A 16,868-nucleotide genomic window follows, 5' to 3' on the forward strand; every position below is an offset into this window, starting at 1 on the left:
ACATACTAGAACACTCAAGGCTTGTTCCCACTTCCTTTTTTAACTGTGCATTAGGATTAGGAAACATGATTTATGTAAAAGATAAAAAAGGGGCAGAGGGGAGAGCAAATAATGGCCATAATCTTTGATCGGTATGTGAAGGAGTGTAATATTCCATGCACACAGTTCCACTCCAGCAGCTATTAGGACCTGAGATACTGGCATGACCATTTGGATGGGAAAGTTGGGGGAGTTGACTAGGGAGTACCTGTCCCAACTACAGTTGAGGAGTGTTTTGGGATGACAAACTAATGCATAAATTTGTGATAAGCTAGTGAATAACTCTTTGCATAAGGAGCTATTCACTAGCTTCTCACAAATTTATAGTACCTAATGTTTACAGCAAAGTATATGCACTCATAATCTGGAATTACATGTTTGTGTGTGTGTGTGTGTGCTACCAACAGGATTCCAGCCAATATGTTTTTCAGGGTGTGCTTTTACACTTTTTTTTAAAGGTAACACCTAAAAATGTAAAATCTAAATGTCATAAACAGGAGTTTGAAAACTCATTTATCATGCATGTACACTTCTCAGAGAACTGGGATTGCCCGAGGTACTATGTTGAGATATATGATGGCAGATTGTCTTTTGTTGCTGTTGACCCAATTTAAAACTCCTCTGTTTTGTGTTAATTGTTATTCTTATTGTTATTTAGTCATAGAATATTCAGATGCTATATTCAGCTGGGTGTCTGGGTATCTATTGAACTACATGTTCCTGTTATTTGAACACTGAACATTATCTTAATATCTTGCTTTGTTGGCTTTCTGGCTAGTGTGCCCATAATTAAATTCAGAATGGACACATAAAGGAGTGGAAGTCATAACAGAGCCTGTCATTGAGTAATACAACTCCCCTCCCCCCCATTCATGAAATAATTTGTAAAAAATCTTCAACTAAAAATGGAAATTCCTTTCAAACTGTGGTAATCCTATCACTATAAAACATACATTGTAAAATACTGGAGGCTGATTGCAATATTATACCTTTTCCTTGTGCATAAACACTTGTGAAAACTGTCACATTGGAATGTAGAATCCACATGGGTTTTCCAGAAAGAGTCCATAAACATGAGGATCCTAGTTTGCTTGCTCACAGACCTTCCTTCCATATGGATTTTACATCTTAATATACTATTTTAATATGCATTTGTCAGTGGAAGAAAAATGTTAACAGAATCTACCCTTGGGAGATCTGTTCAGCTGTGTTGCATTACAAAATGGTGGTGATGGAGAATCATAACAGATTGTAACCTATTTTATGGCTACTTTTACACCTGTAAAAGAGTTCAAATTTACTATATCTTTGGGTCATTTGTGTGAAAGAAAACAGAGATATTGTACAAGTACAGTATCACTGTTAAAAGTCTTCCCCCTGGCCCCTGAGAGAGCATCAGACATGGAATATAATCTCTCTCACCCCATCCAAGTCTGTAAATTCGTTATAGCTAAGGGAAATTGAGGTATGAGGCTATATGTGCCTCAACTTGCTTTTCCCAGCATTCTGTCCTATAGTCAGTGAAGCATGGAAAGAAGGGTTAAATGTCACTGTGACTTGGGCTGTAGTGGCACTTATTGAAAACCAGGGCAAGTTGATACTCTTGGGAAGTGTAATGTAATGTAATTTTGGTCCTGTTTTCCCAGAACTATCAGTGATTAGAAGGTGATCTAATAATCTTCCATTGTTCTGCACAAGAAGTTTTCAGCTCCAATATTCATGCGGAAGACTGGATGTCTTTGCCAGTTACACAGCATTGCAATGATGTGGTCTATATGGAATAGAACATAGCACTTGAAAACACTAATTCTTAACTGTTGATGTATTGCTGGGAACTTCTCTTTCCTTTTCCTTGAGCTATCTCCAAGCATTTCTCCATGGCTACTTAGCCTTTTATATGATAGGCCTGCTATCTTCAGCATACTGGATTTCCCAACTCATAACTCTAAAATGCTTTATTTCAGAGTAGAAAGGATGCACTATATGTGGCCTATTATATCCATATCAGCTTGCTTATCCTTTTCAAACAGCCATTGTCTTTTAATAGGCCTCTGCCTGGCAGGGGGAACTCTTAATTCCTGCCATATAAGAATGGCCAGCTTGAATTACAGCAAGCTGTACTATGCAACTCTGATCAAAAGACCTCTGTGTTTTTTTAAAAAAGTCTCTTTCTTTCTTCTTGTTCTTTGTTTCTTTCTCTCTTTTGTTTTTAAATATACTGGCCCAATAATTCAACACAGAAAAAATAGTGCATGTTTTGATTGGAGGGATCAGGCTATAAACTAACTGACCTCGTTCTCTGTTGCATCTCTTGACCTAATATAAGAATGGCAGGAACAAAAATAAAAAGGGGACCATCATCAGTCACATGCACTGTTGTTTGTAGCTCTAAATGTTGGGAAAATGGCATATCTCATTTCCAGGAGTCATAACTTCATTAGAACAGTATCTATCAAACTGGAAGCATGGGACTCAAGCAGTGAGGCATAAATACTGTTGCATGTCTCCTTGATGATAGACCTCTGTATATGCACAGCTTAGAGTTATGTATTCCACTAATATTATAACAAGACAGCAGTGAAGTCATACAGGTGTCCCCCGTCTTTTGATGCTTTGCTTTCTGACAATTTGCTCTTTTGACCTTTCTGAATTATACCCAGAATACATAGAGTGAACTTGTGGTCTGCTCTTTCAACCATATATTGAATTAATGGGTTCTGATTATATAGTACTGTAATTTAAAAGGGTCAAAAGACCAGAGGTGGGGGCTCTACTGGGTGGACTCTACCTTTTCCATGCACGCGTGCACATGCATGCACACACACGCACACACACTATCTAGGAAATAGCCCGAGAGTAAAGCCTGATGGATGTTTTGGACCCTTTCTGCTGTCTCTTCTGTCTTGCCCACAGAAGGGTGGAGGATGCTGCTCCTACTAGATGGCAGCAGGAGGGAATTTTGAGGAATTGCTGCATCAGAGCCCTCAAGTTTTCCCACTAAAAGGAAGGGGGATTACTTTGCCCAGTCCTTCACCAAGGAGTTGACAATGACAACCATCACACTCTGTTCTTTTTTTAATCATGAGGATGGAAACCTTTTCCCTGAGGTGCTGCTGAATAAATAGGCTCATTATTCTTCCTCCTCTCCTCACTTCACCCTGGTGCTGATGCTAGGAAAGAGTCAACTAGTTTATGTTAAACATAAAATCAATAAATTTGGTAAAATTGATCTGTGGAATTTTTCTCACCTTTTTGTGTTTGTACAAGTTGTTGGTATTTATTCTCATATAATCAGATTCCTTTTCAAGAAAGCACTTACTTCTCAAGGCTGCTTAATACAGTGGACCCTATGAGGTTTGGTTCCAAGACATACACATCCCTACAGGAAACCAAAATCCATAAATGTGGGACATTAAAATGGTGTCCCTTATATAAAATGGCGAAATCAAGGTTTGCTTTTGGGATTTTTTTTTTTTTTAAATTTCAAGCTGTGGATGGTTGGATCCATGAATGTAGAATCTATGGATATGGTGGACAAACTGTATGTTCCTTCACTCCTGCACAGTGCAGTCTGTATATCCTGCTCCCCCCCCCCCTCCAACAGCAGTTACACCAAATGCAGAGCTGATAACATGGCAGAGAAAACAACTCACTGTTTGTGTGTTTCTTATATCAAAGTTATCTCCTTGTCAGGAAATAAATCATGTATGATGTGACTCTCACTTTAATGAAAATTCTTGCAAACTGAAGAGCCAGATGCAGTTCACATTCCCTGCTGCCTCTTTGATAAGGGGACACATCCTGTAAATTAGTTCAGTGCTTTACTTTGGAACCAAAATTACTATCCTCCGAGGAAAGTGGCCTAGAAGATCTTTCCAAATGCTTGGCCTTCTCTTGTAGTCTTAGGTCAATAACCAATGCCTGGTTTTTATCTGGATGTTACTGCAGCATCACAGAACTTTTACAACTTATGTTAAAATCCAAAGATTTAAGGGGAGTACTTGAAGGTTTCTGAGGTTTGGCTGATTGCTTAAATGTAATTAGACAATGGCAGACAAAGCTTTACTAAGAGAACGTTCTGTTTTCAGAGAAGCAGCACCTGAGCACTAGTGATCTCCACACATGTTCATCAAACAAAGAACATTGGCTTCATTATGGCAGAGTCCTCCATCATTTTACTCTTATTCATGTGTGTAGAGCAAGTATGCTGCAAGGCACATCTTTCCCACTCCTTGGCACCCTAAGAAGATTCCTGTCTTGTTTGCCTTCTGTCGAGCATGTAAGGGCAAGGTCTCTGAGCACAGAATTATTTTGCTGATACCCGCAGTGCTCTAAAGCCCTTTTCACAATTTTCAGAATTAGCCTGGATCTTGTCTCCTGTCCCTCCCTCTGGCTCCTACCACTGACAGTGAAAGGCAACTATTGCTATTGAAGGGAGTGCCCATCAACCCAGTGAAACCTTTGAGTGAAATGCAAGTGCTTGAAGTATGTTAGAGTACTAATGAGGGCTTTAGTTTTAATTGCTAGTGCAAGTAGACATGTTGGGAACTGTGTCCATGGTAACTTCAGCTTAATGTTCTAATTTGCCTGTCTCCCCTGAGAGGCTATGGGGAGGACAAAGCAATGGAAAGTCTCTTGCTTCACCAAGAAGATTTGACAACTATGTAGTGGCTGTCATTCTTAACATGTAAAGGGATGCACCTGTTGGCTATGCTCATGGAACAGATTTGTTCTGCTTAAAGAAACCCCTCTTCTGTTTTTCTCTATACTAGTTGTAAAGTAATCGGTCTTTGAAACACTGCTTAGGATGAAAATGCACAACCAGTTACTAGGATTCAGTGTCTGGTGCACCTGAAGAAGTGGATTGATAGTCACAAAAACTTATGCTAAAATATAGATCAGCCTTAAAGTTGCTGCTAGATTCCTTCCTCCATCCCCCCCCCCCCCATTTCCCCCCTTTTCAGGTTTCAATGTAGTCAATGTAGTTTTAAAGAAATTCCAGAAAATACTTCTTTATAGAAAAAGTAATGTATTCCTTGCATGGTGAATATTATCGAAAATGTTGAAATACCTTCTTAACATGATGAGTATGCACTTTTATTGTTAGAATGTAAACAATGAGCTACTCAACTCATTGAAGTCTTATTGTGTGCAGTGGGATACATTAAATTCTCCATTTGTATTGTTTATATAACCCCCTCGCTTTTGTCCAAAAGCTGTTGTTCGTATCTGATGCAGTCAAATGGCCAGACACTGACATCTCTTAATATCCTAACACTGTATTGCGTCAGATCATTTTAGGTCAAATGGTACTCCTGGAGGCTCAGGTATTTTTATAGTGCTCTTTTCGTAGAAAAGGAATTGGGAACATGGGGTTTGCCAGGTGTTGTTTGCCTGCCAGTCCCATAATCTCTAACCATTGTCTGTGCAGGTTGATGGGAGTTGTAGTTCAATAACATGTTCTCCATATGTTCTCCATCCCTGTTCTAGGCTAGAGATAGTAGGTAGGCTAATGCCTTCTGTATGTTTAGGATTATAGCTAGCACAATTGCTGGTGTATCTGTATACTATTTCTTTTCCCTAGTCTAGACTGAGATTTGAATAAGGCAAGTATGAGCAACCTTAGATATAACTGGATTTCCTCCCCATACATGTTTATATTACATTAGTGTTGCTTATTATTGCTGTCTTGTCCTTCTTTAGATTGGAAATTTACAAATTTTCAGTGTTTGTGAGTAGGATAGAAAAGTAGCCGTTTATGGGACTATGCACCTATCACAAAGCTCTTCAGTCTGTAACAATACTGTCTTTTTTGGTTGTTTTTTTTATGGGCTTACGTACGATTCAGTAATTTTAATATGGTATACTCACAGACTTCAAGTTTTTAGACAATGTTTAGAAAATCAAGATTTGGCATAAACTACTGGCTCTGACACTGTAATGATTCCCTTTCAGCTGAGTTCTGTCTTGCTTTTAATTTCTGTGGTTTGTGAGGTTTGCTTTAATCCCTGTTTATGATCCCAGATGGTGACATCATGATACAGAAAAGGCAACCAACAGCTTTAAGTTGGGTTGGGAAATCACCTTTTCTTCTGATCTGTCCAGAGAAAGGTGTTCAGCTGCTTATTTCAAAGGCATAATAAGTGTATAGGGAAAAGTAGTTTCTATTAATTTGGATAATGGATTGAATGCAGCTTTGTTTCTTCTGGCATTCCCTGAATGGAACTGTGATCAGAAAATTCACACCAATGAGAATGATGAGGCAGTTGGTTTTCACTGATTATTCCTTCATCTTTAACCCCAGACCATCTCCTACAGTATCCTGGAGGGTCCCCAAGCCTGAAGTAGCTTTTTGGAAAGGAGGAATAGAAGATTGCAAAGGAAGAAGGAAATCACAGACATACAGATAATGATTTTTCATACAAGTATGTCATTATGAAAGGCATCAATACTTTCATAGCTACTTTCGATTCTTCTGAAAAATCTGCTTGTAAGTGAACCCAGAAATTTTGAACATACTGTTCCGTGTGTCTGTGTGTGTATGGCTTTTCTTCGTGAATGAAGATTCAGGAAGGACTCATCCCATGCTTTCTACAAGCAGGTTGATGACTAAAAAGACCAATCCGAGATAAACAAGTCCGGTTGCAGAAAGCACAGCAGAAAGTCTCCTTGGGTGATGTTTCCGGGTTGTGGTTCTTTCTGCATTGTCGTGTCTCTTTGAGACTCGTTTGGCGTGAGATTTCAAAAAAGGCTGCAGCATCGTGGATAGTGCTTCTCCATGCCTCCCAATGCGAGGCCAGAGCGGACTATTGTTGGTGATCAGTTTGGCCGAGCCTGAGATGTTGTTTCAGGGAGTCCTTGTATCTCTTCTTTGGAGTGCTCCTCTTACACTGACCCGTGGCGAGTTCACCATAGAATACTATTTTTGGGAGGCAATGGTCCTTCATCCTAGAAACGTGTCCTACCCAGCGCAGCTGCATCCTCAATAGCATGGCCTCAATGCTGGTGATCCCTGCTTGCTCAAGGACAGCAACATTTGTCACATAGTCAGTCCAGTGCATATTTAGAATTGTGCATAAACAGCGCTGATGAAAGCATTTGAGGAGTCATAGGTGTTGGTGATAGGTGACCCATGTTTCAGACCCATAAAGGAGAATAGACAGTATAATGGCTCTATACACACTGATTTTTGTGCTTCGCCTCAGGTGTTTGTTACTCCAGACTCTTTTGTGAAGTCTTCCAAATGCACTATATGCCTTTGCTAATCTGTGATCGATCTCTTTATCAATCTTGGCGTCTGAGGAGATGATGCTTCCCAGGTAGGTGAACTGCTGGATGGACTTAAGCACAGATTTGCCTACAGTGACGTGGGGATGGTAGTGTTCTTCCTGTGGTGCCGGCTGGTAGAGAACTTCTATTTTCTGCAGCCTGGCTTCCAGCCCAAAGAGCTCTGCAGCTGTAGCAAAGCAAGATGTTAGGTGCTGCAGAGCTGCTTCTGTAAGGGCAAGGAGGGCAGCATCATCAGCAAAAAGCAGCTGACGGACTAGATAGTTTAGTGTGGGTCCTCAGGCGGCTTAAGTGAAACAGGCTACCATCAGTACGGTAACGTATATAAATGCCATCTTCTTCTTCGAGATCTGCCATAGCCCTTTGGAGCATCATGCTGAAGAAGATTGTAAATAGAGTTGGAGCAAGAACACAACCTTGTTTCACACCATTTGTTATTAGAAAGGGCTCCGAGAGAGTGTCGCCATGTCTGACTTGACCTTGCTGGCCTTCATGTAGCAGGATAATCATTTTGAGGAATTTGGGGGGGCATCCTAGTCATTCCAGGATCTGCCACAGACCTTTTCTACACAGTGTCGAAGGCTTTGATGAGGTCGACAAATGTTACATAGAGTCCTTTGTTCTGCTCTCTACATTTCTCTTGCAGTTGTCTAAGGGCAAATACTATATCTGTAGTGCTCCTATTAGCTCTAAAGCCACATTGGCTTTCAGGGAGAAGTTCTTCTGCAATAGCAGGAACTAATCTGTTCAGGAGTATCCTTGCAAGGATTTTTCCAGCAATGGAGAGCAGTGTTATACCTTGATATATTGCAAGAGGGGCTGGCTACGTGAGCCCACCAAAATCGCCCTCCCGATATGTATACGGAGTAGACCAGGGGATCCCAATAAATAAAGCTGAGACGGATATTAATAACTAGATGTCTAATTTATTGAAACAGGGGAAAAACACATGCGTTGCGCATACACTCACACACACACTCAGGACTCAGGAAAATTAGGGTTGGTAAATGGGAACAGATTTCAGGCGTTACTAATGGAGATGCTTATCAGAATGTAGATTCCCTCCGGGAAGCGAATGGGGTGCTGGACAGTGAGACAAGTCTGCTCCGCAACCTGGGAGTGAGCAGAAATGCCAGCTACCAGAACAGAGGTCCGACTGACGTGGAGTGAGTAGACCTTGAAAATGGCGTGCTGAGCATCCAAAGTGGGGACTTTTTATAGGCCAAATCTGGCCTGAGGCAAAGAGGCTGGCTTGGCTGAAACAAAGGTGTTCTAAAGATTTTCTTTTCACCTGGATGTCTGCTTTAGATAGTATAAAGGGCTTATGCCACTCGGACAATAGGTTCGAGGAGGAGGTTGATCGCTTCAGGGAAGGCAATCCTTTTACTCTTCCCAGCCTTGACATAATCCCTTCATGCGACTTCCCCGGACCCTCTGAGATGTTAATATGGGTGCTCCCTTAGGGGAGGTGTACATGTCCTCTCGCTTTGCCGGTAATGGAGGACAGGCTGCTAGAGTTCATCCAGGGGTCATTAAGGGTTATCATGGATTCCAAAATTTATATCGAGCAGCATGGGTAACAGATAGTTGGAGACCAGTGTTATACCTCGATAGTTTGAGCAATCTGATTGCTCAAACTCTCTCTCTCTCTCTCTCTCCCTCTCTCTCTCTCTATATATATATATATATATATTCTATGTGCTCGTGTTCCTCTGCTGTTGTGAATCTCTCTAGTTCATAAACATCAACTGAAAATGGACCTCTAATCCAGTTTTTGCTTGCATCAGGAGCAAAAATATATTCACAGAATCTGTGCTGTAATCTTTCAAATGCCATGTGATAAGTGATGTGTCCTTTTGAAACAACTCTTCATTGTTGGAACCAAGAAAATGTGCAAGGCTTGGAAATGTCTTATTGTTTCAGTTCGATAGGCGACGATGCCACAATTCCAGCTTTTTCATCATTGCTTTGATCTTGTCTTCAACCTGAAAAACTGTAACTTTTCTCCTTGAAGATTTAAGTTGAGCATATTTAAATGAGTGAAGATATTTGACAGGTATGCTAATTTTTGTAACCAGAAAAAATCTGCCAAATGATCACTGAGGTGAAATTGCTGCTCCACAAGGAATACTCTTATCTCGTCTCTCAGTTCCCAAAAATGAGACACATCTTTATCTTGTGATAGCCAACAAACCTGACAATGTAGCAAAACCTTTCCATATCTTTGCAAACTGTTCAGAAAGTCTTGAATTCAGTAATTTACTTTGTATAAAATTGAAAATGTTGACTGATTCATTAAAGTCTGTTTTAGTTTTTCTGGTAACCTAGTAGCAACTAGATCTTCCCTATGAATGTAGCAATGGCACCAACAGTATGATTTGCTTAATCTGTGCAACGAATCCAGTAAACTTTTCTGACATTGCTCATTCCCTGTCTGTGCTAATTCCAACAGATTTCAACCAATCCATGTCCTCATGAAACTCATTTAAGATATTAAATATTACTTCAGCTGTAGTGTTCCTCTCCAATGAGGAGAGGAATAGTAAGTCTTCAAAAATATTTATGTTGTACTCATATCTAATGTAGCACAATAAGGTTGCTTTGTTATGTCTGTGCTTTCATCCAGTTGCAGAGTAATGTGTGAATTCTTTCTAACAACTGTTCCTTGATATTGGCTGACAAATGACACTTCCTGACTTTGTCATTAGCAAAGGTATTAAGAAAAGGTCCTTGGCAGGCAGCTTTCTTGTTGATCAATGCAGAAACCATGATTGCAGCAGGTAATATAAGTTCTTCAGCTGTTATGTGTGGTTTTCCTGTTTTTGCTGTTAGCTAAGAAAATTTTAATGCATTTTGTCACTACAACCAGTTGCAATCATAGGCCCCATACAGACAGACCAAAATAAAGCTGCTTCAGGTCACTTTGGAGGCATGCTGTTTCAATGATGCATGCGTACTAAGAGTCTGGAAGCCATGCCAAAGCCACAGTCCAGTCCTAAGGACTAGAGTGCAGCTTTGGTGCAGTTTCTGGACTCTTAGTATGCATACATTGTTGAAACAGCATACCTCCAAAGTGACCCGAAGCAGCTTTATTTTGGCCTGTCTGTATGGGGCTTTAGTTACCATTTTTTTCTTTATCATAAATTATCTCTTTACCCAGGCTGGCCCCCAAAACTCCAGCCTGTATGAATCGTGCCACTCACCATGCCCTTGATCCAAAGCACACTGCAGAAATAATCCAGTTTTAACTGCCCTGGCTCAGTGCTAGGGAATCCTGAAAATTGTAGTTTCTTGTGGCACCAGAGAACTCTGATAGAGAAGGCTAAATGTCTCTCAAAACTACAGTTTCCAGAATTCCCTAGTATTGCGTCAGAGCTGTTAAAGTGATCTGAAACTGGATTATGTCTGCAGTGAGTTTTGGAACCTTGTTTCTCCAAATTCTTCCCTTTCTGGGTTCGGTTACTAAGCTTCAAGGTGACCTCTTTATATATGAACTTGCAACTCAGTTATTGTATGGGTTTGCTCGTATGTATGTCAACAGGGTTGACAGAGAAAGATTTAAAATAACAACAGAAATAGATTTATTAAACTCAGTATGAGAATATAATAAACTCTAATATTCTGTTATTTAGGTTTCCCAATATCATAGGCAGTTTTGCCTTCTTTCTCAGATCCAAAATTCTCTCTCTATTAGCTCAAAACCCTGTCTGTGTCAGCCTGACACCCCATCGGTATCAGCCACCAACCCCCACTATCTCTGCGCGAACACACACTCCTGCTTTTGATACTTTCTAATCACCTGCAGCCACCCCTCACAGAAATTGTGACTGACTACCTTGAAGCCAAGTCTGCCTACTGCTTCCTTCCCACTGACTTTATCAAAGCTCTTGCTCCTTACTTTTGAAAAAACAAACAAACACACAATGTTCTTTGTGGCATGTTTTTTATGTTTAGTATCAACATGTCTTTGCAGTTTTGACAATTTCATAGCCTCATTGGAAATCCATTGTAATGCAACACACACTGTGGTAGTTGCTTTTCTTCTAGGACATTTTAATGTGACACACGTTTGGTAGTTGCTTGTCTTCTAAGCCTGTACACTTGAAGCCAATCAATGGATATTCCTTGTGGTAACAGTGATGCCCTTTAAGATTACTGGAAGAGACTTTGCTTTGCTTTGAACAGGATGCACCCATATCAACTTCGTCAGTACAAACATTTGAAATAATGTTTCAAATTCAGACAGCGATCCAGCCTGAAGTTCAGTCAATATGTATTGTTATGAAGTTCACCACAATAACATCTAAAAGTCATTTTTCCCAGCAATAATGAACTCCTTTTATGTGCAGAAATTGAAGAAGAAACACTATCATTTTCAATCATCCGCAGTTATCAATCCAAATACTTATTCACACTCACTGGCTCCAACTCTCTTTTCCTGCAAACATGGCCATCCTTCTACACATGAATTTCTTTGAGAGCTTTCCCAACACAGCTATAGAATTCTGGGACGCAATAGATGTTCTGAGAATGTGGTGGCACAACATGGACAACACAAAATATTAGTGCAGCTATGAAGGCAGCTTTTGGCTGTACGTGTGGCAGCAAGAACTGCCCCGTGCTTTTTCTCACCCACTCAACGTCATTAACTTGCATGTTTTCACATGTGCAAGTGCTCAGTACATTTTTTTTGCTATCAAACAGTTATTTGCATAACCATTTTTTAAACTGTTGTTTTTAATGGGGTGGTAGGTTAGTGAAATTAGTACAATTGATGGATCAAGATGAAATTTGATACAAAAATAACTTGGGTAAATATCCTTTTTTAACAGTAAAAGTTCATAACATTTCTTCAATCGTTTCCAGACCTCCTAGGGAGGTCCTGGGTGGACCACAAGTGAACAACCACTGATCTAATTATTTATTATCAATGTAAGTATGCATTGCCTATGAATGTTTTTAGGAAAAGGCAGAGATGATGGATGGATAGCTGTTTTATTATAGAGTTTTTATTAACAAGCACTGTGACAGATTGTTTCAGATCTTTTTTATACATGTTTCTGAGCCCTGCACACTTTTGAGCATAAAGTACAATAAAAGAGTGGTGTCATTATTATCAGATGTCAAAGAAACTATAGGTATCTCTTTTTAAAGACAGCTTTTTGATCCAACTATTTTAAAGTATCTGAAACATGTTCCAAAGCTAGGTGAAGGTGGAGTTATTTTTAATTGACTTCAGTGCACTTTGAATCAGGCCTTTGGGGCATTGTAGGTCTATTCTGGTCATGTCTTTATCTTGTCATCTACTGCTAAGTAACAATTTGTGTCTTCCTCTGATTTGTACATACAGAAAGTACTTGATAATTATAAAAGAATTTATAAGCGTCCAGCAGCACTTACCTAAAATAGCAAATAGTTGAAGGGAAAGGGTAAAAAATCTAGCTGTGCTGGGGGAAAAACTTTGATATTACTTTGATGTATAACTAGACAAATGAGCAACATGACTGTGCAAATTGGAGACTAATCATGTTTGTTATGTCCAGAGAGACGTTTTCCTAGACCCATAGCAGAAAGTTAACTTTTCTGTTATTGTGTGTGTGTGTATGTATGTATGTGGTTATGAGAGTGGGTTCACAAAAGATCTTGAAACAGTTTTCAAAAGTTCTCTGAAGGGGAACTAACTTGTCACTGAACAGTTAGTGTATTAAATGTTATTAAATGGCTCTTACTCTATGAAGTGCAAAAGAACTAAGAGGGTCCCTTGTTTGCCATGGATTCTGGTTACTGTGGGGAAGCTACCTGTTGAGAAGATCTTCCCCCACTGAGGATAAGCATGAATCTTTTCATTAATTTTCTCACAGGAGACTCACTAAGCTGCTGTCTCAGAGAAATACTTTCATGATCTCTCTGGAAGATTTGAAACATTTGCCAAACTTAAGTGAAGTACAAGGTCAGGAACAGCATGAATCCATTTTCTTTAAGGTATCTCGTATTGTGCCTTTTCTTTTCTTTTCTTTGGTGGTGTTACGATTTAATTTGCATGTTGAACTTTAATAGCATCTTAAAGGGGCACTTTCAGATGCTCATGAAACTTGATATTCCTGATTTCTAAGATCTTTCTAAAAAGAAACAAAGAAACTGCATGAGAGACCAAGAGACTTATTAAATGACATTGCCCTGCAGTGTTCACAGCTAAGAAACTGAAACTTTGTAATAGAGCAAAGGACTCTGTAAGTAAAACTGTCCAGTTACCAGATGGCCCTTGTTTCAAAGAGTTATTCCCAATTCACAGACATCACAGTTCTGCAAAATATAACAGATGTGCTTCATTTTGGATATTATAACTCTATGCACAGATAGCCCAACCTCAAAGCATCCCCATTTTTAAATAACATTGTCACAGACTTAACGAGTCTAAGTGATACTCTTATTGAGATCTAGTTTGTGGGTGACTTTTCACAAACAAAAGAAGTGTACTCACATGCTTTCACCCTGCACTTACTCAGGATGCTGCCATCTTAAATCAAAGTTTTATGAATAACTTGGGGATAGAATAACTTCTGTCCCACTCCCACAACTGCTTGTTCTTCTTAACTGCCCTCAAGTCATCCACAACTCATGGCAACCGTGTGGATGAGACATCTCCAAGTCTTCCTATCCTCCACTGCTCTGCTTAGGTCCTGCAGATTAAGGCCTTTGACCTGTCTGATTGAGTCTAGCCATGTGGCGGTGCTGTCTTCTTCTCTTTCTACTTCTCTCTGCCTTTCCTAGCATTATGGTCTTTTCTTTTTTTATTATTATTTTATGACAAGATAACACACACCCCCCAAGCCTGTAACAAATAATCATGAAACCTTTACATATAAAGAAAGAGCTCATCTCTTTAATACTAAAAAGCCTCCTCTATTTGACTAGCCCTTCTAACTCTTCCTTTTTTACTATTTTACTCTTACAGTGGGTCCTCCCCTTACATGAGGGATCCGTTCTGGATCCTCCCATGTAAGGGGGAATCTGCATATGCTCACATACCATTAGAAACAATGGGACGCGGTCATGCAGCGACACGGCAGCACACGCTACGGGTGTGCACTGTTAGGACGTGGAAAGCTGTGCTGTGTCCAACATGACCACCTACAGAGTTGAACCACATCGACAGGACACCAGGGAGAAGGAATCTGAAGAGATGTCTGCAAAGGTATTCAGGCCAAGAAGGAAAAGATTCCTTCACCACTGCAAACGGCCTTAAGCTCCCGGTTTGAGAAATAACGACAAGAGTACTTCAAGCCTTCACTCTACACAAGGGCTTTAATAAATAAGTTACTTTAATAAATAAATTACTTTGCCAACCAAACAACCATAACAACAAAACAGAGAGGCAGTTACTCTAACACCAACTGTCATAACTAACACTCTCTCTCAGAAGGACTGACAGCATCAACATTCCATAATGCAAGTGTCAACTATCAACTGCCACTGGAATTGTAATATGTTCCGCTACAGCTCTATTTTGTGGACACATAAATGTCATTTCCTAATATGCACACCATTGTTTTTCTCGCTGTGCGGCTTCCGCATAAGCTGGAAGACGTGTATGGTGTGGGTGCACTCTACTTCTAGCATTATTCTCTTTTGTAATGAGTTGTGCCTTCTCATGATGTGGCCAAAGTATGACAGTTTCAGTTTTGCCATCTTGGCTTCCAGAGAGAGTTCAGGCTTGAGATGTTCAAGGACACATTTGTTTGTCTTTTTGCCTGTCCACAGTATCCTCAGCACTGTTCTCCAGCACCACATCTCAGTTGAGTTTATTTTCTTCCTCTCCACTTTCTTCACTATCCGCCTGGCTTTCGTATCCATACAATTTCTCTTACTGAGGCTTCCATACTGTATACCTACGGCTTTAAGATCACTTTGACCCTGCTGGTGCTCTTGGACATCTCAGCAGCCTTTGATACCATTGACCATGGTATCCTTCTGGAACGCCTGAGAGAGTTGGGCATTGGAGGCACTGCATTGCAGTGGTTCCGATCCTACCTCTCGGGCAGGTTCTAGATGGTGTCTCTTGGGGACAGCTGTTCAGCCAAGAGGGAGCTCAAATCGGGGGTCCCTCAAGGTGCGATTCTGTCCCCAATGCTATTCAACATTTACATGAAGCCGCTGGGAGAGATCATCTGGAGACATGGGGCGGGGTGTTATCAGTATGTTAATGACACCCAAATATACTTCTCTATGTCTCAGACTGAAGCAGGGACTAAGAATGGCATCTCTCCTCTGAATGCCTGTCTTGGGGCGGTAATGGACTGGATGAGGGAAAACTGACTCAGGCTGAATCCAGGTAAGATGGAGGTACTTGCTATAGGAACCCCGAATCCAGGAATGGAGTTGTGTCAACCAGTTCTGGATGGGGTCACACTTCCCCTGAAGGATTCTGTTCGCAGCTTGGGGGTGCTTCTTGACTTGTCGCTCCAACTGACAGCTCAGGTGGATGCGACAGTCAAGAGCGCCTGCTATCACCTTCGTCTGATATGCCAACTGCGCCCCTTCCTGGAGCCGAGGGACCTGGAAACAGTAGTACATGCACTGGTAACCTCTCAATTGGACTTCTGTAATGTGCTTTACTTGGAGCTACCCTTGTGCCAAGTTCGGAAACTTCAGCTGGTACAAAATATGGCAGCCAGATTGATCACGGGAACTTCTAGGAATGACCATATAACACCGGTCTTGAAGTCCCTGCACTGGCTGCCTATTAGTTTCTGGGCAAAGTACAAGGTGTTGGTGATTACCTTTAAAGCCCTACATGGCTTGGGCCCAGAGTACTTGAGGGAACGCCTTCTTCCCTATTGTCCGTCCTGCACACTAAGGTCCTCTGGAAGAAATCTACTACTGCCATAAAAATCTAGGCTAACATCTGTCTCCCAGAGGGCCTTCTCTACTACTGCTCCTAAACCAGGGGTAGGCAATCTTTTTGAGCCGGGGGCCGGGTTGCTGTCACTCAGACAACTGGGGGGGGCCGAAGCCAAAAAATAAATAATTAAATTAAATTTTCAAATGGAAGACACTTTTTTTAAAAAAATGGAGGACACGTGAAAAAAATTGCTGATTTTAAAAAAATGTTAATATAAATGCATGTTTCTGAGGCTTCTATAGACAATTGCCCCCAAAGGCCCCGGCGGCAATCGGCGGCAGGACCGGGCTGGGGCCGGTCCCAAGGCCTCACCAGGCCGCATCCGGCCCGCAGGCCGCAGTTTGCCTACCCCTGCCCTAAACTATGGAACGACCTGCCGGAGGAGATCCGGCACATTTCCTCTCTGGCAGCTTTCAAGAAAGCGCTCAAGACGGATCTCTTCTGGCAGGCCTTTCCAACTTAGTTACCCTCCCCAGATATAGAGATATTTGTCCCCTCATCTGTCTATTTTCCCCCACCAATGTTTCTGCCTATTTTTTGTTTGTTCAATGTTTTTAATGTTTTAATATTATTACTGTTTAATTCTGTTTTAGTACTGGGAATGAGGGGGGGTGGTAGGTCTAGGGTTTGATTTTTTTAA

At 40.9% G+C, this 16,868-nt stretch overlaps 1 protein-coding gene across 6 annotated transcripts in view; it reads left to right on the forward strand.

The window, feature by feature from the left end:
• The window catches only part of C1H11orf49 (chromosome 1 C11orf49 homolog), a 191,563-nt gene that overhangs the window by 50,858 nt on the left and 123,837 nt on the right, over positions 1–16,868 (forward strand). Inside the window, exon 1 of one of the 6 annotated variants that reach the window (XM_042445412.1) lies at positions 13,274–13,308. The exons of the other annotated variants lie outside the window; for them this stretch is intronic. Within the exon in view, the coding sequence (XP_042301346.1) occupies positions 13,289–13,308 (20 nt within the window). The 5' untranslated portion in view covers positions 13,274–13,288. Of the gene's footprint in view, positions 1–13,273; positions 13,309–16,868 lie in introns of those variants that run through there. 6 annotated transcript variants of the gene reach the window in all.

This window comes from Sceloporus undulatus, chromosome 1 (genome assembly GCF_019175285.1).
Source record: "Sceloporus undulatus isolate JIND9_A2432 ecotype Alabama chromosome 1, SceUnd_v1.1, whole genome shotgun sequence".
Classification (NCBI taxonomy): Eukaryota; Metazoa; Chordata; class Lepidosauria; order Squamata; family Phrynosomatidae; genus Sceloporus; species Sceloporus undulatus.